Source organism: Salvelinus alpinus, chromosome 32 (assembly GCF_045679555.1).
Source record: "Salvelinus alpinus chromosome 32, SLU_Salpinus.1, whole genome shotgun sequence".
NCBI lineage: Eukaryota > Metazoa > Chordata > Actinopteri > Salmoniformes > Salmonidae > Salvelinus > Salvelinus alpinus.
In genome coordinates, this window is record NC_092117.1 from 11,986,697 (window position 1) to 12,011,277 (window position 24,581).

The 24,581-nt window shown below is 42.3% G+C and overlaps 1 protein-coding gene and 1 long non-coding RNA gene across 3 annotated transcripts in view; one reads left to right on the plus strand and one right to left on the minus strand.

The window, feature by feature from the left end:
• LOC139562316 (uncharacterized) overlaps positions 1–20,627 on the plus strand; it is a 31,573-nt gene extending 10,946 nt beyond the window's left edge. Inside the window, exon 3 of the long non-coding RNA XR_011672341.1 lies at positions 19,202–20,627. This is a non-coding gene — a long non-coding RNA (uncharacterized lncRNA). The remainder of the gene's footprint in view (positions 1–19,201) is intronic.
• On the minus strand, positions 1,708–23,263 carry LOC139562304 (acetyl-coenzyme A synthetase 2-like, mitochondrial). Of its 2 annotated transcripts, XM_071379891.1 has the most exons (14): positions 22,762–23,263; positions 22,386–22,482; positions 20,694–20,893; positions 18,794–18,969; positions 18,168–18,320; positions 17,166–17,313; positions 16,155–16,292; positions 15,439–15,531; positions 14,379–14,491; positions 10,976–11,102; positions 4,352–4,479; positions 4,123–4,186; positions 3,488–3,609; positions 1,708–3,146 (listed from the first exon to the last, which is right to left on the minus strand). In XM_071379891.1, the coding sequence occupies exons 1-14, from the start codon at positions 23,120–23,122 to the stop codon at positions 2,967–2,969; spliced, it is 2,100 nt and encodes a 699-aa protein (XP_071235992.1). In that variant the 5' UTR covers positions 23,123–23,263; the 3' UTR covers positions 1,708–2,966. The 2 variants fall into 2 exon arrangements, with proteins under 2 accessions (XP_071235992.1, XP_071235993.1); XM_071379892.1 differs by lacking the exon at positions 22,386–22,482 and having other exon boundaries at positions 22,762–22,900.
• Between the last annotated feature and the right edge of the window lie 1,318 nt (positions 23,264–24,581).

Sequence of the window (24,581 nt, forward strand, 5' to 3'; positions counted from 1 at the left end):
AGTCTAGGTTGGAAGTGTTGCTGTTAAAATACAATACATATTTTTTATTCTGAACTGGAATAAACTGATTGATCACATCACACACAGTCCTTTTCTGGTCTATATCTGTGTGATGTGATCAATCAGTTTATTCCAGTTCAGAATAAAAAAATATGTATTTGTATTTTAACAGCAACATGCCTATTCTGGGCTGTTTTTAACAGTGCAACACAGAGGTCATGCTCAGCCTTTAAACTGTTTCTGTACTTGTTTTTTAAGTATGTCAGAGTTGAGAACCCTGACTCACATAGGTATGTGGTGCCAAACTGGACCAGAACATCTACTGCTTTCTCAGTCAGACAGGAGACCGCTTCCTGTTGTAGATGAGCAACCCAGAACTGTGTGTGTTTGCCTAAAATAGCATCTTGCGTCAATCAGTTTATTCCAGTTATTATTATTGTATTTTAACAGCAACAGTTCCAGCCTAGACTAGTTTTCAACAATAATTTCTACAGTAAGATGTACTGTAGGCCTGATTATTTTTCATCTTCATCTGTACTGTTACTTAGGGTTGCACTATCAGTAGCTAGCTTGCTTTGGCGAATGTTAGCTATTAGCTGTGTACAAGGCCAGGGGATTGTTTGAAAGAGAAACTCACATCTACTACTATGAGAGTTAGTTAGTACTCCCTTATTTCTGCTTATCATCACCTGCTATAAAATGACAACAATGCCTTGCTAGCTGACTTACTTTTCCACTGTCGAGGCACTGTTTCCTGAAGCATTCTGCCCTGTTCTGAAATAACTTCCTCGGTTTACCATCATGCTGTGGATGTTTTATTAATTTGTTCGTTATGCGAGACTCATTACTAACCACTTCCACACACAAAACACATTGTGGACGCTCCTCGTTATAAGTGTGTATGAAAGAGAGAGAAACTCGTCGCTGTATATGCGTTCCATGACAATTGAGCTCAGTCTGATTTTGTAGCTAGCATCCATTTGATGACAGCGGTGTGGGAATGACAAGTCAGTGGCTGACAGCGCATAATCTGCCGCTTGAACCACAGCGCTGCATCGTGTGTGTCGCGGAGTAATCTTCAAGAAAACTGCAGAAAAAAAGATCCGGTAAACCGCGAAGCACACTGGCATCTCCCTCTCGCGCAGCTGCCAAACTGAGCAGAGACCGCTGCTTAAGCAGAAAGCGCACTGAACAGAGAGCGCAGATGCACTTGGCCAAATCAATTCCTGTAATTAATGAAACAATTATACATTTACACTGACACGTCGCGACCCACCATTAACTGGTCCGCGACCCATACTTTACTTTAAGAAAGGCTGTTTTATGATGATTGTGCAAATTGTCACATTTCTCTGGGGCCACAACTCAACAGCGCGCACCACTCCGCAAAATGTGTCCATTGATTGAAACAAAACACCGGTATGCTAGAGTTTGTTTACATTATCTGCTCAAAAATTCGCACAACACTGTAAATAACTAAATAAGAAGATCTAAATGTATATTTTCATGAAACTGATTGAGATCAAATGGTTGGCATGCAGATTGCAGATATTTATTTATACCAGCAAGGACTGGAGTTGTTTTGTTGCGGAGAAGTCGTTTCCTCCACTGCATATGTGTAACTGTAAAACATTTAATGTCATGGAATTGCTGAACAAAAAGGATTGTTTATTTCAATTAATATAATCACTAATAAAGACTGCAAAATAGTTCTTAGATATTTTATTCCGTATATATGCGATACATATACAACAGCAATTGACAAGGCAAAAAAACAGTGCTCATTTTTGTTAGTTGCTTTATTTTTTGTAAGAATTTACAACGTAAAGTCAATTAATTCTGTTATAATTTCAAGATGGCATTGATATTATAAAGAATGAATCTGGAAAAAAAGTTAATTATCAAGTAAATGTTTCAATCAAGTGAACACGTCCTTGAGCAATTTAACATTTGTTTAAATGGGACCTTTATAAAGATAACATATATAAAACACCATTATTCTGGATGAATTATTCATAATTCATTACAGCACCTTTTCTAAATATTTAAATGATGTACTATGCAGAAATCGCTTTGCCATTTCCTGGTTGCTAAAATTCTAATTGTTCGCCTAATTTCAGTTGATGTGACAAAACAAGCAGGTATAGTGTAGAGTAATTTTACCATCAAACCCCTGTGAAATATATTTTTCATAAAAAATATATTGTATTTTCAGCTGTTTGAAGCTGGTGTACAAAACTGAAAGTTAAAAGACCCAAAAACGAAATTTAAGAAGGGGAAGCATAGAAATAGCGCACAAAGAACAGATCTACCACTTCTTAGACTTGCATATTGCAGCTTTAAAGAGAACTGCCTTTAAAAAGCAAGAATCCCTTTGAAAACTGCATATGTGGCATCTATATGAGTAAGAAACAGTTATTCTAGCGTCAAAATTGACTACCAAGTGTAAATCTGATAATTTTGTTCATAAAGTCAGTCTCTTCTAAAACAGAGTTTGGAACATCCGTGCATCACAACAGGTAAATAAATGAAGGTTGTGTTTTGATTTTAAAATGTCCATTGGCCTACTAACATGGGTTGAACAACGGTCAGGAAACATACATCCCAGACTGAAATCTTGTTTTTCTAATGAGCAACAGAAAAACACCCGTGCCAATCGGTGTGGCTCTTTAAAAAAAACAAAGTTAAAAAATACTGTGCGTTTGATAATCTTCATCTCTCATGAGAGATAACCTTATGATAATGATTCTTAAGGGAAAGAAAGGGGTGTACTGTGTATCTTGAGTGTCTTGTGTCTTATATAAATGAGCCATACATAGTGACCAACTGAAGGACTGTGGTCATAAAACTAACTCAGCTTCAGCACAGTATAAAATTCAGAATGGAGTGAGTGAAGTGAGCTGTTACTCAAGTGACCAGTGCCAAGTTGCCAACACAACGTCTTAGCAGTGATAAAGCCTACTTCATTATTTTTTCTGAGATGTCAGGCTCTTGTACTGAGCATAGGCCTTGATGATCTCTGAGACAACAGATGGGTCATCCAGAGTGGACACATCGCCCAGGTCTCCTGTCTGCTCCATAGCCACCTTCCGCAGGATTCTCCTCATGATCTTCCCAGAGCGTGTCTTGGGAAGTCTCTTCACTACCTGAAAGAGGTCAAATGACAGATAGATGAAAGAAACCATCTATTATTAGTTTAAAACAAATGCCATTTCCATATAATAGGATCTTCAACAATAGCAATTTTACATACTGCCTTGAATAACAGGAATGCACAGTTTAGTAACCACAAACAGTGTGAATGTCCTCACCAGAAAGTGGTCGGGGACAGCATACTTTGTTTGTTATCTTAGTGGCCCCAGACCTCTCAGATCTTTAACGACTGCTGTCTGGTTCAGGGCATATACTAGGATCTTCAACAACAGCAGTTTTACATACTAACATAAATGCACAGTTTAGTAACCACAAGCAGCATGAATATCCTCACCAGAAAGTGGTCAGGGACGGCATATTTTGCTATCTTAGTGGCCACCAGGCCTCTCAGCTCTTTAACGACTGCTGTGTGGTTCAGGGAAGGGTCTTCTTTCAAAACCACAAAGGCAAAGGGAACTGTTGTACAAGGGAAGGAAAACATGCAACAAAGCGTTGATAGAATGTGCCAATAACTATGAATTAATTGCAAGTTGTAAATAAACTTCAACGCACTTGATAGTCATATAGATGTACACATATGTCATTTCAGTGTACATAGATATATACATATGTAATTTCAGTGTACATAGATATATACATATGTAGTTTTAGCAATCTTGATCTTCTTTTGGTTAGTATGTGGGTTGGTTTAATCTCATGAAGAACACCACATATATTACACTAGTATTGACACACCTGAAGGCTAGTGCCTATTCCACTAAAGGGTAACAGTGGCTAGATTCAAGGAGAGAGTTGACTCAAAGCTAAGAAGCTTTCCATTTCCTGGTGTACTGTTATTCAACGGTTTAGAAGCCATTTCAAAGCTCCAGAAATATCCAATTCACATACATACTGTAAAAAATGTGTATTGTGCGTGTTAATGTGGGATGATAGAGGTTTTGCACTGTATGTCTATATTCTTATTCTTACCCTCTCCTTTGATATCATGGGAAATACCAATCACCGCAGTCTCAGGAACTGCTGGGTGTTCATCCTAAAAGACAGAAGACAACCATTCAAGAAATGTATAAGAAATCCCCATTGACAACAACAGTACAGTGACTCTTTCACATAATCATGATATTGATTTTATTAGTCAGTCAACTGAACATATAGCTGCCATTCATGTAACAAATAGGCTAGGTGTGTTAGTTCTTACCAGGGCATCCTCAATTTCAGCAGTACCCAATCGGTGGCCACTAATGTTGATAACATCATCCATACGCCCAGTTATCTGATAGTAGCCTTCTTTAGACCGATATGCTCCATCCCCAGTGAAGTAAAGACCTGGAATAGAATCAACTCCAAAGCTCACCCTTGGGTAATAAACAGTGACCTAAGGTCTCTCAGTAATCGTTATCTAAATAACATTGTCAACACTGTTGGCCATGTTAGACAAATATACTGGTATTATTTTTTAGCCCTGCTATCACAAATCAAATCCAAATCAAATTTGATTGGTCACGTACACATATTTGCAGATGTTATTCGCAGGTGCAGCGAAATGCTTATGTTTCTAGCTCCAACAAGGCAGTAATACCGAACAATACAAAACAATACACACAAATTTAAATAAAGGAATTAAGAAATATCAGAATTAACAATGAATCCAAAATATAAATATACTGTATATACTGAGTAATAAATAAAGGTGTGTAAAGCAGTAGTTATATAGGATGAGCCTAGACTAAAATAAAGTATATAAACTCAGCAAAAAAATAAATGTCCCTTTTTCAGGACCCTGTCTTTCAAAGATAATTCATAAAAATCCAGATCTTCATTGTAAAAGGTTTAAACACTGTTTCCCATGCTTGTTCAATGAACTATCAACAATTAATGAACATGCACCTGTGGAACGGTCTTTTTGACACTAACAGCTTACAGACAGTAGGCAATTAAGGTCACAGTTATGAAAACTTAGGTCTCTAAAGAGGCCTTTCTACTGACTCTGAAAACACCAAAAGAAAGATGCCCAGGGTCCCTGCTCATCTGCGTGAATGTGCCTTAGGCATGCTGCAAGGAGGCATGAGGACTGCAGATGTGGCCAGGGCAATAAATTGCAATGTCCGTACTGTGAGACGCCTAAGACAGCGCTACAGGGAGACAGGACGGGCAGCTGATCGTCCTCGCAGTTGCAGACCACATGTAACAACACCGGATCAGTACATCCGAAAATCACACCTGCGCAACAGGTATAGGATGGCAAAAACAACTGCCCGAGTTACACCAGTAACGCACAATCCCTCCATTAGTGCTCAAACTGTCCGCAATAGGCTGAGAGAGGCTGGACTGAGGGCTTGTAGGCCTGTTGTAAGACAGGTCCTCACCAGACATCACCGGCAACAACGTCGCCTATTGGCACAAACCCACCATCGCTGGACCAGACAGGACTGGCAAAAAGTGCTCTTCACTGACGAGTCGCGGTTTTGTCTCACATGGGGTGATGGTCAGATTAGCGTTTATCGTCAAAGGAATGAGCATTACACCGAGGCCTGTACTCTGGAGCGGGATCGATTTGGAGGTGGAGGGTCTGTCATGGTCTGGGGCGCTGTGTCACAGCGTCATTGGACTGAGCTTATTGTCATTGCAGGCAATCTCAACACTGTGCGTTACAGGGAAGACATCCTCCTCCCTCATGTGGTACCCTTCCTGCAGGCTCATCCTGACATGACCCTCCAGCATGACAATGCCACCAGCCATACTGCTCATTCTGTGTGTGATTTCCTGCAAGACAGAAATGTCAGTGTTCTGCCATGGCCAGCGAAGAACCCGGATCTCAATCCCATTGAGCTTCTCTGGGACCTGTTGGATTGGAGGGTGAGGGCTAGGGCCATTCCCCACAGAAATGTCCTGGAACTTGCAGGTGCCGTGGTGGAAGAGTGGGGTAACATCTCACAGCAAGAACTGGCAAATCTGGTGCAGTCCACGACGAGGAGATGCACTGCAGTACTTAATGCAGCTAGTGGCCACTCCAGATACTGACTGTTACTGTTGATTTTTACCCCCCCCCCCCTTTGTTCAGGGACACATTATTCCATTTCTGTTAGTCATGTCTGTGGAACTTGTTCAGTTTATGTCTCAGTTGTTGAATCTTGTTATGTTCATACAAATATTTACACATGTTAAGTTTGCTGAAAATAAACGCAGTTGACAGTGAGAGGACGTTTCTTTTTTTGCTGAGTTTACATATGAAGTGGGTAAAACAGTATGTGAACATTATTAAAGTGACCAGTGTTCAATGACCTTGAGGTGTAGGGTAGAGTACCGGGTGGTAGCTGGCTAGTGGTGACTATTTAACAGTCTGATGGCCTGGAGATAGAAGCTGTTTTTCAGTCTCTCGGTCCCAGCTTTGATGCACCTGTACTGTCTCCGCATTTTAAATGGTGGCTGGGTGAACAGGTAGTGGCTCGGGTGGCTGAGGTTTTTGATTATCTTTTTGGCCTTCCTGTGACACCGGGTGCTGTAGATGTCCTGGAGGGCAGGCAGTGTTCCCCTCAGTGATGTGTTGGGCTGACCGCACCCCCCTCTGGAGATCCCTGCGGTTGCGGACGGTGCAATTGCCGTACCAGGCGGTTATACAGCCCGACATGATGCTCTCAATGGTGCATCTGTAAAATATTGTGAGGGTCTTGGGGTGCCAAGCCAAATTTCTTCAGCCTCCTGAGGTTGAAGAGGCGCTGTTGCGCCTTCTTCACCAAACTGTCTGTGTGAAATTTACCATTTCAGGTTGTCAATGATGTGCACACCGAGGAACTTGACAATTTTCACCCTCTCAACTGCTGCCCCGTCAATGTGGATGGGGTCGTGCTCTCTCTGCTGTCTCCTGAAGTCCACGATCATCTCCTTAGTTATGTTGACGTTGAGGGAGAGGTTATTTTCCTAGCACCACTCCACCAGGGCCCTCACCTCCTCTTTGCCACTGTAGATTGCTATCTACCATTTTCATATTGAATTCACGAAAACTATTTTCTATAGCTATAGACTTCTGTAACGTTAAAAGCATTGGTTTCATGCATGTTTTAATTTATTTTTACATTTATTTATTTATTTTAAATGTTTCCTTCTTTTCTCCCCAATTTTCGTGGTATCCAATCGCTAGTAATTACTATCTTGTCTCATCGCTACAACTCCCGTACGGGCTCGGGAGAGACGAAGGTCGAAAGCCATGCGTCCTCCGAAGCACAACCCAACCCAACACAACCCAACAACCCACAACCCAACCCCCGCACTGCTTCTTAACACAGCGCGCCTCCAACCCGGAAGCCAGCCGCACCAATGTGTCGGAGGAAACACCGTGTACCTGGCCCCCTTGGTTAGCGCGCACTGCGACCGGCCCGCCACAGGAGTCGCTGGAGCGCGATGAGACAAGGATATCCCTACCGGCCTAACCCTCCCTAACCCGGACGACGCTAGGCCAATTGTGCGTCGCCCCACGGACCTCCCGGTCGCGGCCGGCTGCGACAGAGCCTGGGCGCGAACCCAGAGACTCTGGTGGCGCAGCTAGCACTGCGATGCAGTGCCCTAGACCACTGCGCCACCCGGGAGGCCCCGTTTCATGCATGTTAACATTAGAAGCCTCCTCCCTACGTTTGTTTTATTCACTGCTTTGGCACACTCCGCAAACCCGGATGTCCTAGCCGTGTCTGAATCCAGGCTTAAGAAGGTCACACAAAATCCAGAAATTTCCATCGCTAACTATAACATTTTCCGACAAGATAGAACTGCCAAAGGGGGCGGAGTTGCAATCTACTGCAGAGATAGCCTGCAGAGTTCTGTCATACTATCCAGGTCTGTGCCCAAACAATTCGAGCTACTTTTAAAAATCCACCTTTCCAGAAACAAGTCTCTCACCGTTGCTGCTTGTTATAGTGCTCCAGTAGTGCCCTGGACACCATATGTGAATTGATCGCCCCCCATCTGTCTTCAGAGTTCGTACTGTTAGGTGACCTAAACTGGGACATGCTTAACACCCCGGCCATCCTACAATCTAAGCTAGATGCCCTCAATCTCACACAAATCATCAAGGAACCTACCAGGTACAACCCTAAATCCGTAACCATGGGCACCCTCTTAGATATCATCCTGACCAACCTGCCCTTTAAATACACCTCTCCTGTCTTCAACCAGGATCTCAGCGATCACTGCCTCATTGCTTGTGTGCGTACTGGGTCCGCGGTCAAACGACCACCCCTCATCACTGTCAAACGCTCGCTGAAACACTTCAGCGAGCAGGCCTTTCTAATCGACCTGGCCCGGGTATCCTGGAAGGATATTAACCTCATCCTGTCAGTAGAGGATGCCTGGTTGCTCTTCAAAAGTGCTTTTCTCTCCTTCTTAAATAAGCATGCCCCATTCAAAAAATGTAGAACTAAGAACAGATATAGCCCTTGGTTCATCCCAGACTTGACTGCCCTGGACCAGCACAAAAACATCCTGTGGCGTTCTGCATGAGCATCGAGTAGCCCACGTGGTATGCAACTTTTCAGGGAAGTCAGGAACCAATATACTCAGTCAGTTAGGAAAGCTAAGGCTAGCTTTTTCAAACAGATTTGCTTCCTGTAGCACTAATTCCAAAAAGTTTTGGGACACTGTACAGTCCATGGAGAATAAGAGCACCTCCTCCCAGCTGCACACTGGACTGAGGATAGGAAACACTGTCACCACCGATAAATCTACAATAATCATAATCATTTCAATAAGCATTTTTCCATGGCTGGCCATGCTTTCCACCTGGCTACCCCTACCCAACATCTCAGCACACCCTGCAGCAACTTGCCCAACCCCCCACCCCCCGTTTCTCCTTCACCCAAATCCAGACAGCTGATGTTCTAAAAGAACTGCAAAGTCTGGATCCCTACAAATCAGCTGGGCTAGACAATCTGGACCCTCTCTTTCTAAAATGATCCGCCAAAATTGTTGCAACCTCTATTACTAGCCTATTCAACCTCTCTTTCGTATCGTCTGAGATCCCCAAAGATTGGAAAGGTGCTGCGGTCATCCCCCTCTTCAAAGGGGAAGACACTCTAGACCCAAACTGCTATAGACCTAAATCCATCCTGCCCTGCCTTTCTAAAATCTTTGAAAGCCAAGTTAATAAACAGATCACCGACCATTTCGAATCCCACCGTACCTTCTCCACTATGCAATCTGGTTTCCGAGCTGTTCATGGGTGCACCTCAGCTACGCTCAAGGTCCTAAACGATATCATAACCGCCATCGATAAAAGGCAGTACTGTGCAGCCATCTTCATCGACCTGGCCAAGGCTTTCGACTCTGTCAATCACCACATTCTTATCGGCAGACTCAATAGCCTTGGCATCTCAAATGACTGCCTCGCCTGGTTCACCAACTACTTCTCAGATAAAGTTCAGTGTGTCAAATCAGAGGGCCTGTTGTCTGGACCTCTGTCAGTCTCTATGGGGGTGCCACAGGGTTCAATTCTCGGGCCGACTCTTCTCTGTATATATCAATGATGTCGCTCTTGCTGCTGGTGATTCTCTGATCCACCTCTACGCAGATGACACCATTCTGTATACATCTGGCCCTTCTTTGGACACTGTGCTAACAAACCTCCAAACAAGCTTCAATGCCATACAACACTCATTCCGTGGCCTCCAACTGCTTTTAAATGCTAGTAAAACTAAATGCATGCTCTTCAACCGATTGCTGCCTGCACCCTGCCGCCCGTCCAGCATCACTACTCTGGACGGTTCTGACCTAGAATATGTGGACAACTACAAATACCTAGGTGTCTGGTTAGGCTGTAAACTCTCTTTCCAGACTCACATTAAGCATCCCCAATCCAAAATTAAATCTAGAATCGGCTTCCTATTTTGCAACAAAGCCTCCTTCACTCATGCCACCAAACATACCCTCGTAAAAATGACTATCCTACCGATCCTTGACTTCGGTGATGTCATTTACAAAATAGCCCCCAACACTCTATTCAGCAAACTGGATGTAGTCTATCACAGTGCCATCTGTTTTGTCATCAAAGCCCCATATACCACCACTGCAACCTGTATGCTCTCTTGGCTGGCCCTCACTACATATCTGTCGCCAAACCCACTGGCTCCAGGTCATCTATAAGTCTTTGCTAGGTAAAGCTCCACCTTAGCTCACTGGTCACCATAGCAACACCCACCCGTAGCACGCGCTCCAGGAGGTATATTGCACTGGTCGTCCCCGGGGCCAACACTTCCTTTGGCCGCCTTTCCTTACAGTTCTCTGCTGCCAATGACTGGAACGAATTGCAAAAATCTCTGAAGCTGGAGTCTTATATCTCCCTCCTTAACTTTAAGCATCAGCTGTCTGAGCAGCTTACTGATCACTGTACCTGTACACAGCCAATCTGTAAATAGCACACCCAACTACCTCATCCCCATATTATTACTTACACTCTTGCTATTTTGCACCCCAGTATCTCTACTTGCACATCATCATCTGCACATCTATCACTCCAGTATAAATGCTAAATTGTAATTATTTTCGCCTCTAGGACCTATTTATTGCCTACCTCCCTACTCTTCTACATTTGCACCCACTGTACATAGATTTTTCTATTTTTATTTTATTTTGTGTTATTGACTGTACGTTTGTTTATGTGTAACTCTGTGTTGTTTTTTTTGTCACACTGATTTGCTTTATCTTGACCTTTATCTTGACCCACAGTTGTAAATGAGAACTTGTTCTCAACTGGCCTACCTGGTTAAATAAAGGTGAAATAAAAAATATTTAAAAAATAGAGAGGAGCTTACAGGGAAACGGAATTAGGCCAACTCACCAGGATATGGTTTGAAGTATGCATCCACAAATCTCTTGTGGTCCCCAAAGATGGTCCGTGCCATTCCAGGCCATGGTTGGCCAATACAAAGGGCTCCACTGACATCATTTCCTGATATAGGCTTACCCTGTTGGTGATAAAAGGAAAATTTATCAAACATTTTAATAATTTATTAGGTTCTCTCACATTAAAACATTGGAATTAATAAAACTAATCAGTATAGAATGTAAACACAAACATTACAAGTGCATTTAGAAAAAAATCATGCAGCAAGCATGTCACAACAATAATAACAATAAGAATGTGTCTGTTCATAAAGATCAACCTCTACAGTAAAACACATAAATAACAACAATACATAGAAATTCAGTGCATGCAGGTTATACAGTACTGCGTGTAGATTTACTGTTTACTGAAATTACTAGTAAAAGACACGGAGAGGGGAAATTAAGTTTCGAGGTCAGGTTACCACTCCAACAAAGCCCTGTAAATATGTTAATCAAGGAAAGGGAAGCATATGCTGGTTAGTTTTAATTGCAATGTGAAAGGCGTTAAGGCGGGTGTGACCCATCTACCACAGGGACACGTTGGTTCAAGCTGGAGGGATTTCTGGACTGAAAGATATCTCTGTCCTTATGTCTCTCTGTTCTAAAGCTGAAAAGACTGGGACTAACTAGTGGCTCCACATGTAATACTGAGGGGGGGGGGGGGGGGGGTTAACAGCTCCAGAGAGATCCCCAGATACACACTGCCTTTTCATCATTTCACTGTCCCACAATTAGCGTCTAACGTACAGTACTTAGTGCTTTAAAAGACCAGTTCAAATCAAAATCTAATTTTATTTGTCACATGCGCCAAACACAACTGGTGTTTACCGTGAAATGCTTGCTTACGAGCCCTTCCCAACGAGGCAGAGTTTTAAAATAATGATACAAATTAAATAGTAATAAAATGCACTAGAATGGAGCTATATACAGGGAGTACCAATACCATGTCAATGTAGAGCTATATACAGGGAGTACCAATACCAGGTCAATGTGGAGCTATATACAGGGAGTACCAGATCAATGTGGAGCTATATACAGGGAGTACCAATACCAGGTCAATGTGGAGCTATATACAGGGAGTACCAGTACCAGGTCAACGTGGAGCTATATACAGGGAGTACCAGTACCAGATCAATGTGGAGCTATATACAGGGAGTACCAATACCAGGTCAATGTGGAGCTATATACAGGGAGTACCAGTACCAGATCAATGTGGAGCTATATACAGGGAGTACCAGTACCAGGTCAATGTAGAGCTATATACAGGGAGTACCAATACCAGGTCAATGTGGAGCTATATACAGGGAGTACCAGTACCAGATCAATGTGGAGCTATATACAGGGAGTACCAATACCAGGTCAATGTGAAGAGGTATGAGGTAGATATGTACATGAAGGCAGGGTAAAGTGACTAGGCGTCACGATAGATAATAATAATAAGAGTAAAATACATAACAGAGCAGCAGCAGCAAATGATGAGTGTAAAAGTGTGTGAGTGTGTGTGTAATGTGTACGTGTGTTTGTGTTGTGTGTGCGTATGTAGTGTGTGAATGTGTGGGCGTGTCAAGGTAGTGTGTGTGAGTGAATGTATATATGGTGTGTATATATAGTCTAGTGGGTGTGCGTAGGGTCAGTGCAAGATAGAGTCAGTGCAGATAGTTCTGGTACCATTTAATTTACTATTTAGAAGTCTGGCTATAGCAGTCTTATGGCTTGGGGGTAGAAGCGGTAGCAGAATGAATAGTCTATGACTTGGGTGGCTGGAGTCTTTGGCAATTTTTCAGGGATTCCTCTGACACCGCCTGGTATAGGGGTCCTCGATGTCATGGAGCTTGGCCCGGAATGTACTGGGATGTCTCTACCACCCTCTGTGGCACTTTGCGGTCAATGGCGGTGCATTTGTCATACCAAGCGGTGATGCAGACAGTCACGATGCTCTCGATGGTGCAGCTGTAGAACTTTTGGAGGATTCTAGGACCCGTGCCAAATATTTTCAGCCTCTTGAGGGGGAAGAGGCGCTGCCATGCCCTTTTCACAACTGTGCGTGTGTGTGTGGACCATGTGAAGTCCTTAGTGAGGTGTACGCCAATAAACTTGAAGCTCTTGACCTGCTCCACAACAGCTCCGTCAATATGGATGGGGGCGTGCTTTCCCCTCTTTGTACTATAGTCCACGGTCAGCTCCTTGGTCTTACTGACATTGAGGGAGAGGTTGTCGTCCTCGCACCACACTGCCAAGTCTCTGACCTCCTCCCTGTAGGCTGACTCATCGTCTTTGGTGATCAGGACTCCACCGTCATGTCATCAGCAAACTTGATAATGGTGTTGGAGTCATGCGTGGCCACGCAGTCATGGGTGAACAGGGAGTACAAGATGGAACTAAGCACACACCCCTGAGGGGCCCCCGTGTTTACGGTCAGCGTGGCGATGGTGTTGATGCCTACCTTCATCACCTGGGGCCGACCCGCCAGGAAGTATAGGATCCAGTAGCAGAGGGAGGGGTTCAGTCCCAGGGTCCCTAGCTTGGTGATGAGCTTGGAGGGAACTATGGTATTGAACTCTGAGCTGTAGTCTATTGACAGCATTCTCCCATTGTTATTTCCCCTCATGTCCAGGTGGGAGAGGGCAGTGTGAAGTGCAATTGAGATTGTGTCATCTATGGATCTGTTGGTGCGGTATGCAAATTGGAGTGGGTCTAGGGTGTCTGGGATGATGGTGTTGATGTGTGTCATGACCAGCCTTCAAAGCACTTCATAATTACAGATCTGAGTGCTACAGGGTGGTAGTCATTTAGGCAGGTTACCTTGGAGCTCTTGGGAACCGGGACGAGGGTGGTCAGCTTGAAACATGTTGTGATTACAGACTGGGACAAGTAACGGTTGAAAATGTCTGTGAAGACACTAGCCAGCTGGTCTGTGCATGCTTTGAGAATGCACCCTGGTATTCCGCCCACGGGCCTTGTGATTGTTAACCTGTTTTCAACTTTTGAACGGAGAACGAGGTCACACAGTTGAGGAGGGGAAGAGTGGAATTTCCTTGGAGCAGTTGGACATGGTCCAGCTTGAATTGTTATACTTTTTATGGCTTCTGAAGAACGAGACTCCAAAGTCCCAGAATGCCGTCAGAGGAGAATGCGGTAATACAACTGACTACATTTCACAAGGACTTGATTCACAAAAATGGAAGGTAAAACATTTAAGGTTGTGCCTTAATGATGAACATAGAACAAATACATTTGATATTTTTCTCTTAAGTTTTCTCTTAAGTAAAATCTGTTTAAAAAAAATACAAATTGACCATTTCATTCTGAAAAAGCAAGACAGTTGAATTGATTTGAATTCAGCACAGACAGATCACCTTCTCCTCCATGAGAACAGGCTGAATGCCAAAGAAGGGCCTCATGGCCATGGCCGGAACAATTTCAGCACCCTCTTCAGCTGGCCTTGGAGCAATACACACACCTCCCGTCTCTGGGGACAGAGAGGGAGAGAGGAGATGCATGGAGAAGTGCAATAAGGAGGGTTAAAGGGATGTGCAGCTGACATATTGGAGAGTAGTTGATATGTACTGCATTTGACCTAAGTCTGGCTGCACTACAGATTGTCTATGTTTTGCTGATGGGGAAGAGGGGTGAGGGTTGAACCCCTGTGGCTATGGCAAATTAGTAATAAGTGATAATCACCTTAATAAAAAAGGAATTGCAGTACTGTACAAGAAAATTACACTTCATTTTGATATTAAGCCTTTGGAAGAACCCCACTCTCCAGCCCCCCTCAAAAGACTTAGCACATACGCCCATGGAGAAAACCCCAGAAAGTGATTTTTGAGGAATTAGGTCATGACCCTCCCCACTTCACTCCTGCCAGGCCCTCACTGGAGAGCCTCCTCCCGCTGGCGGTTGGGGGAGAAGGGGGTAAGTGTGTTGGGGGTGAGGGAGGGATTATTTTAATTCATTTTCAGTGCAGATGTACCTTGTGCTAATTGCAAATTAGGGTTAAGCCACCAATAAACAGAGTATCAGACAGACTTATTGTCTAGATCAGCACAGAAACCACCATAACAAATCAAGATGCGCCTTAGAGGCAGAGCTTTCTCCTCCACCAGCATGCAACATCAGAGCACAGGCGTTAGCATTCATTTGATGCACAAAATAAGCTTGCTTTTCAAGTCATGATTGTCTCCTCCTTCTTACAAACATAACTTGACCTGATTTTATATGCCTTTGATAAGCCCTTTGTTCCATGTCATGTAATGTAGTGTATTATGATGTCCTACATGGTAGTGCAATAAAAAATGTTAGACTCTTTAAAAGACTGAGGAGATTTTATAACGCACAATTAAGCTAAGGCAATTTAAAGTTGAAGCATTTACCACATCAGACAACCTTGGCCAAGACATTCAGCCGCCCTGATGTTACCTGTCTGCCACCATGTATCCACTAGGGGGCATCTTCCATCTCCCACCACGTTGTAGAACCACTCCCATGCCTCGTGATTGATAGGCTCCCCCACTGCAAGACAGGTACATTCAATACAGTACACCCAGCTCTGGGCACACTCAGAGCTAGTTTAAGATATTGTGAAATGTACTCTAGGCATAAACATTCTGTATTATTTAGATAATGGGCTACCTTTTTACTGATAGAGTATGTCAGTAATAAGACAATAATAATAAAGATACGAAATGCTTTGAACTGATATGACTTATGATAATGTTGGCCTATGAATGTGATGATGGCTATAGCCAAGAACTCTGAAAATGAATTGTTTATTAAGGTCATTGTAACACTGACAGGAATCACTGGAATCAAGTCAAGTTTCCATAATGCGCAAAGCCACTGACTTTGAATTTGTAATTGAGTTGCAGCTATTTACATTTACATTTTAAGTCATTTAGCTGACGCTCTTATCCAGAGCGACTTACAAATTGGAAAGTTCATACATATTCATCCTGGTCCCCCCGTGGGGAATGAACCCACAACCCTGGCGTTGCAAGCGCCATGCTCTACCAACTGAGCCACACGCAACTCAATTGCACACAGAACAGTTGATCAGTTATTTAATTAATCTGGTAGGATCAACTGTGTGCTCATTGGCAAATTATTATGCAAGGGGCACTGATCTAGTCTCTCACCAGAGCCAAGGGTCTTGAGGGAGGACCTGTCGTACTTTTTTACCCAGCTCTCCTCATATTTCAGCAGCAGCCTGATGGCAGTGGGAGCACCGTAGAACTGGTTAATGCCCAGTCGCTGCACTGTTTCCCAGTATCGCCCTGAGGGAACAAAGAAGACACATGGTCATTATGGTAAAGGAATAGACACGCACGCAAATATCAGCAAAATATATCCTTCCTGTTTCCATAAACCACTAAATAGTGACACAGAAACAAGAACAGGAAATGTACTATTATGCCAAGGCTATAGAGGGCATTGGCCAATGTCATATCACTACAAAGTTTACAGCAAACCTTAACAATTAACTTATAACACTTTGAAGCACTCCTTCAGTCAACAAGCCACGGTAATAAGCAAAGAATAAAATTGTCATCAAGACAGTTAATGAGTCACTCAACACTGGAGAAATGCCAACGAAGCCAGTTACAACTACAGTGATCCACTTTATTCACATTTCTAAGGTTTTCTTGTTGTTCCAAGCACTACATATACAAGTTATCCGCGGTGTTATAGAAAGAAACATATTGCGTATTACGGTAATAGTTATACATTAGTTCTAGCACACATAGCAACAGGACGTCTTAACACATGCATAAATAATATAGAACTTCTAACTTGTCTATAAAAATAGAATCAAAAACAATAATGATTTTTGGCCCTTATTGCCCCCAGCCCAGTGAATAAGTATTCCAATACTGCCAAAAGCTGTGACACCCACCCAGCTGGTAACAAGTCACCTGGCTATCTCTCTGTGGATACGACCTGTATAATTCTATGACCTCTGGTAAAGTGAGTAAAAAGCACCAGAAAAGACAGGACAAACTTTGATGCTTGATGTCAAAGTCTCCTGCCAAAGTATCCTCTGTCTCAATGTAACAGTTGTAGACACATCTTAATGATTAATAGTGGATGATCATGTCAATCAGATATTGTCAGGGTGCAGCCCTTGTACTTGTACTGTTATAGCTCACCGGGGTCTGGGTACACAGGAGTGCTCTCAAAGAGGACAGTGGTGGCACCATTACACAGAGGACCATACACCACATAGCTATGACCAGTCACCCAGCCAATGTCTGCCACACAGCCAAACACATCGCCCGGATGGTAGTCGAAGACATACTGCAAGAACAAGAACACGTAAGGTTAGAGACAAGGTCCATTGAGCAATGCTGTACTTTTCCAGACAACGAAATCATCAAAATTACAAGATTGCGAAATTCTGACTAATTCTGTATACATGCTTTCCCAAACAACATGGCTGCCACATTGATAGTTCTCTGAGCAGAACTGCTTAACAGCCTGGCAACAGCAACAGGTCTCTCTTTGGCATGGTCCCAAGAGGCCCAGTCTGTTTCAGGGGGATACAGATATAAAGCAGCTTTGTCTGTTATTTGAATCTAAACAGCCAACATGCCAAAAAGAGACAGTGCGAGCAATTGCCAAACGTCTGTTTGAGTCTGAGCTGGTAAGCTACTTAGAAATTAGCAGCACATCTCGTGCAGATTCATAGCTGTGTTTTCATTCTATTATTATCACTAACATCATGTAAGCTTTGTGTCTGTAAATCCCACCAAGCACAACATGCTCACCAGCATCGAAAAGCAGGGAGAAAACAGATGTTTTTATTTGTCAGTCAAAGGGGGCTAATTTTGACCCAGAATATGGAATGGGGCTTCTCTCACAAAAGGGGAACACTGAATTCATTGTTCTGATCTAAGCTATGCCAAACCATGTGGCAGAATATTTATATTGTTCAAACTACCCTGTCTGTAGCCCCCTTTCTGTAGCCCTCATCAAAACATTCTCAGACAACACAGTAATTGGGCCTTCCTCCTCCTTTTATAGTTGGTTGAATATATCAGCTAAACAAATGCATATTTTCTGCCACATCACCATTTTAAGGAAGGCACCATACCTGCATTTGCTTCTCTGAAGTAAGAAGTATTCCGTAGAGGGGTTAACTGAAGACATACCTGGTGAGTCAGTGCAGCATAGAGCAGATAGCCAGCCTGTGTGTGGACAATGCCCTTGGGCTTGCCTGTACTGCCTGACGTGTGGAGCATAAAAAGCATCTCCTCACTGCCCATAGGTTCTGGAGCACACTGTGCAGACTCACTGGCCATCGCCTGAGACAGAGAGGAAAAGAGTGGGAGACTGGAGATATGGTTTGGTGATATGAATGTTTCTTGCAGTGGAATTACTAAATGCAGCTAAATGCAGTGGAATTACACTTGATTTGCTTCAAGTTAAATGTGTGCTATGTCATCACGCTACTCTCCTAGTAGGTCTGTCTATGTACTTTGTTCAATGGTACTGTACACAGGTTGTTCTTGAAAACAAAACACCTCAAGGTGTTTAAGCTCGTCAGTGACAATGGCAGATGAAATGACAGACAAATAAATAGATCTTTCATAACAGATATTAACATGACAGATAACATCGCAAAACGGTTCTTTCAGTTCACCACTTCATCTGTGAGCAGAGCTTGGCTGCAATGCAAACTGATCCCGTGACAGGACTGCCACTGGCTTGTCCCGCTACTCAGACTCATTATTACCTTCTCCATGACACAATGAAAAGTATGAAGAACAAGTTTTACCTCCTCCAATGGGATGTCTAGTTTGCCCATGGGAGTTGGGTTAGTGGTCCTCTGGGCCACAAACACATGTTGGACAGTGGGGCAGTTCTTCACTGCAGCATCTACTGTAGGTTTCAGGTCTATGAACCGGCCTCCCCTCACACCTTGGTTACACGTGATTACAGCTTTACACTGGGCTGCAGGGAGATGGGGAACACAGTCTGAGAGATCTGAGATCATGCGGACACATCCCTACACAGTCTAACTGAGAATATTAAGTACTTTGAGAAAATGCAAGCAGCTTATCACAATTTCAAGATGTCAATAGGCCTAATTGCTATCTGTTGGTTCTGTTTGAGGTATACACTGAGTGTACAAAACATTAGGAACACCTTCCAAATATTGAGTTCCACCCCATTTTGCCCTCAGAACAGCCTCAATTCGTCAGGACATGGACTCTACAAGCTTTCTACAGGGATGCTGGCCCACGTTGACTCCAATGCTTCCCACAGCTGTGTCAAGTTGGCTGGATGTCCTTTGGGTGGTGGACCATTCTTGATATACACAGGAAACTGTTTAAGGTAAAAAACACAACAGTGCTGCAATTCTTGACACACTCAAACCTGTGCGCCTGGCACCTACCACCATACCCCATTCAAAGGCACTTAAATCTTTTGCCTTGCCCATTCACCCTCTGAATGGCGCACACACACAATCCATGTCTCAAGGCTTAAATGTCCTTATTTAACCTGTCTCCTCCCCTTCATGAAGTGGATTTAACAAGTGACATCAATAAAGGGTCATAGCTTTCACCTGGATTCACCTGGTCAGTTTATGTCATGGAAAGAGCAGGTGTTCCTAATGTTTTGTACACTCAGTACTGTACTGTACATGTTATAAAGGTTTGAGATGACATGTTGCTCCTAGTTTTCTGTCTCATCCTTCAGTTTGTGTCCTAAACTGCTGGCCTTGTGTTTGATCTTTCTAAATTGGCCTGGTTTCTGTCTGACCGCAAAATGCAGCTTGAATTTAAACAACCCTTGCCTAGTCTCATGATGTTAGGAGCGTTTGAGTAAAACAGGTTCGTTTCTCACTGGAGTTAAGTTGGAAAAAAGGGGAGGAAACTTGATGACTGGTGTATCCCAGAAACAATGGCCAAGAGCATGTTCAATTTTAAAAATCTGACATTGCTCTATGCATAATGACTCACTTGGGAGTGCTGAGAACTTGGCAGCCATTCATTCAAGCCATTTTAGGGGTCATGGCCATTGGAACTATATCCTGTTTAACTATCAGACATTTATCCTGTGCCTTTGAATAGAAAAGCTGAAATTCCTGTAAACTCTATGATTACGCTTTATTTAAAGGCGCAAAGCTTAAGTATTATGTCAGCTTTGTATGATTACAGATAACCTCGAAAATCTCTCATTTTTATTTTAACTTGAATAGCTGCATGCATGCACAATTGAAATGACCTTGTGCCCTTCCCTTGTGTTCAGTCAACCATTCAAATGTCATGTTTGGGCTTTAAAGGGAGCATCTGTATACAAAACACAAACGTGCTTGAAATGCATTATTCACTCCAGTATTAATGCTATATTGTAATTATTTTCGCCTCTAGGGCCTATTTATTGCCTACCTCCCTACTCTTCTACATTTGCACCCACTGTACATAGATTTTTCTATTTTTCTTTTCTTTTGTGTTATTGACTGTACATTTGTTTATGTGTAACTCTGTGTTGTTGTTTTTGTCACACTGCGTTGCTTTATCTTGGCCAGGTCGCAGTTGTAAATGAGAACTTGTTCTCAACTGGCCTACCTGGTTAAATAAAGGTGAAATAAAATAAATAAAAAATTGTGACCTAACATTTCTAAAGAGTTCATCTCAGTCAAACATGAGTCCAGGCCCAGTATCACTCACCATCTTGAATCCTCCCAGCCAGGGCCTCTGAGCTGAACCCAGCAAACACCACCGTGTGCACAGCACCGATACGAGCGCACGCAAGCATGGCAGCCACGGCGATGGGCGACACTGGCATATAAATGGCCACCCGGTCACCTTTGTTGACCCCATGCCTCTTCAGGGTGTTGGCTAGGCGGCAGGTAGTCTCAAGTAGCTCCCTTTAGAAAAGTTGTATAAAGTTCAGACAGAAGTTATTACTTGGAGCAGCAGTTACCTCAAATATTGTTGCGTATGTAAGTTAGTAAAGGTATGTATTCTGTATTGATTCCATCAAACACTATCTGAAGTGTACACTCTTAGGGAAAAAAGGTGCTATCTAGAACCTAAAAGGGTTCTTCGGCTGTCTCCATAGGAGAAGGATTTGAAGAACCATTTTTGGTTCCAGGTAGAACCTTTTTGGGTTCTATTTAGAAGCTTTTCCACAGAGGGTTCTACATGGAACCCAAAAGGGTTCTCCTATGGTGATAGCCGAATAAGTATTTTGTTGTAAGATGAGAGTCTTTGAGAACTACTTTGAATCCCTACTCCTTGCAATCCATATAGGAAGATGTATATTAGTGACTTTGAGGCTTCTTTGAGGCACTGAACAATGGATAACTCTGATTAATAATTTTTGGGAGCACTGAAATTACCTTCCAGTACACTTTCAGTTTCATGTCTAGTGAACGTTCAGTTGGACACCCCACAACTTCCTGTTTACATTCTGATCCAGGAAGCAGCTTTAGTCGTTATTGCAGAAAGGCCTCATTTTGAAATCTCACACTACCACCTTACACCATAACTGTGACACCCAACCAAAAATTATTTTGCAATTTCAACAGCACTTCCTTATGATTTAGTCTCATCAACAATAAAGTACATATGGTGTCTCATTCATAATGCAAATTGTAATGGGAGTATTTAAGCCTTCATGATTTGCTGATTGTTGTAACACAGGACATCATTGAAAAAGAGACTCTGGTATCAATTGGTATTCCTTGTATCAATAAAGGTTAAATGTTATGCTCTTTATGTACTATACAACATTAAAGTTAACAATATATCCATGCATATCCAGAACATGGTTCTTATCCAGTTCTTCTTTGGCACAGCTGAACATCTCACTGTGCATATCTAGAGAACAATTTGGAATATTGTAAATATTTAGATATCACTGCTGAATCTCTGCCATGTTTCCTCCTACCCTTTACAGTATAGCATAACCTAAAAAAAACAGAACCTAACATGGATACTTGACAGAGGACAAGATTATGTTTTTACAGGATACAGATGTAGGATCTTAATTTGATTACCCTGTTGCAGGAAAACGTCCTGCACATTTTCAACCTGTAGTGTATTTGAGGTTAATAATTCACATTTCCTGTTGCCGCAGGATTATTTTCATGCTGTAGCAAACTGGCTCAAATTAAGATCCTACATCTGGAGGCAATCATCTCTGGTTAACACCGGTGTGGAATGTGAAGTATGTTGGTTTTATACCTCCTACTCTGTTGCACAGATCAGTATAGATTTCAGCTCCTCTGCTGAATGATGTGGACACGTTCATTCAGATAACTCTCATCTACATCATATCTCAAGCTTTCCAAGATAAGCGTTACGTTATAATAGTCCCCCACCCTGTCGAAGGTCCTTGCATAGGCATGAACTTACCTATAGGTGATCTTTACCTCCGTCCCAGGTTCATCCCTCTCCCAGACCAGGGCGACTCTGTCAGGATGCTTGGCAACATGCACATCCAAACAATTCACTGCCAATTAAATGGATGAATGGATAAACTAATGTAACTTACTGTCCAGTATTCGGGGGGCTGTCCAGTAAGCATAATGTACATTAAACATAGTTCGCAAACCTGAACAAGATCCACACAAACAAAAACAATATCAACTTAATCCTAGACGAAAATAAGGCTTGAGCACGCACTTCCAGTCTATGTAGAATACTGAGTAAATGCTGTTATGCAATGGGGTAGTAAATATTTACAGTGTAGCCAATAATAATAATAATAATAGGGGATGGCAATTCTTACCAGAAACGTTCAACTGTCCCCCAAGAAACCAATTGATTTTCCCACTAGTAATTTCGCAGTCCCTCACTTGATCGAATGGCTTATTCCATGTAAGCCTCTCTTTAGCAATTGATCCCCAAAATGTTTCCGGATCTTTCACAGACAATTCGTATAACTCCTTGTATGACCATCCAGCGAGATTTGAGCTCAAGTGCGGTGTCAAGTTCGTGTTCCTATCGCCGATGCTGGAGACTGTTCGCCTCTGACACTGAACAGGTTTCAGAGAGGTCAATAAAATTCTCTTTCGGTAGCTGCCGTTTTTGAAGTATACACTGGCTCTATTTATTATATGTATCAAACTCCCGTTTTTATGTGCAGCCATTTTCTGCTCCCCTGCTGCACGCAGAACTTGACCAGAGCCGGATCCTTTTCTTTCGAGTTTCCTTGGGTGGTACAGAAAGGGTGGGAACAAGTCGTTGATGAAAATGTATTATGTGAAGTTCAGTGTTCATGACAGAGGACAGTTAGTTTCAGCACTCGCTATCACTAAAGTGTAGCCTAGCCCACTGTTTCCCAAACTCGGGAGTCGGGACATTTTTGGTACATTGCAACCCCAAAAAGTGTAAAAAAATAATAGTTAAAATTGGGATGGAAAAACGCTTTCGGTGTAAACTTAAAGCACTAAAACCAAATAGAAAGTATATAGAAAAGCTAAGGGACCTATGTATGTTTTAATAATAGCCTATAATCTGAGAATTTATAGTAAACAAAGTAAAAGATAGACAATTTTGTTATAATGTTTAAGCATAATAACAGAGCATTAGCCATGTCAAAATGCATAGAATTGCAGGAAATGTGCTATAAAACGGCTAAACATTCTCTCTGCTGCCAAGACAGGTATTACTCATTCTTTGGTCTGTGTATGTGTTTTTAAATGTTTATATTTCATGTATTGATATGTCCTAGTAGATTGTGGTACATAGAAGGCATGTCAAAACATATTAAAAACAATACGTGTGAAATAAATCATGATTAGCCTATTGAATTTCTGCATATGTGTGATAGTACATTTTCCTTCGAATTTTTCATCACCATCTCTTGTAGTCCCCTATAATTAAAAAATTACTTTTCAATTTAAACTCTTAAAATATGTTCATATTGGCCACTACTCTGTTATTACATGTATTCTCAAATTCAAGAATGATGCTGCCTCCTAGAGGACCATACAGAAGGGTGAAATTATATTTTTATTTAATCCTGAATGAAATCTCAATCCCATCATCTGGATTAGGGGAAAACAAATGCAATAGTTTCAATGTAACCTGCAAACACACTCCAACACATTGTTCAACAACAATTCTCCCTTCAGTGTGTGATAACATTAGACTGTTTGCTCGAATCCCCAGTTGAAATATGAAACTGTATTGGGTTTGGCAATAGTCATATTGTCGAAAATACACTCATATATTATGCTACGGACAATCATTTCCAGATCTTGCATTAATAGTATGAATTCTAATTAAACCAAAGTGAATAGTTCATTTGTAGTTGTATAATAAAAAAACACCAACCGTACCAATTTAGACAGAAACAAACTTTTCATCAACACACTGCATAGGCCTATCTACTAAATACACTTTAGGCCCATAATCTCTTTATTAATGATGTATGTGATATAAAAACACACCATACAAGATGAATGCTTGTGAACGGAGTAAAACAAACATTTGACAGGCAGTTCCTGCTTGACAAAACAACAACAGATATTATTATTAAATTCTGTTCTATAAACGAACACTGTTTTCCATGAGCAGATAATTCCAACAAAAGGCCAGATTATT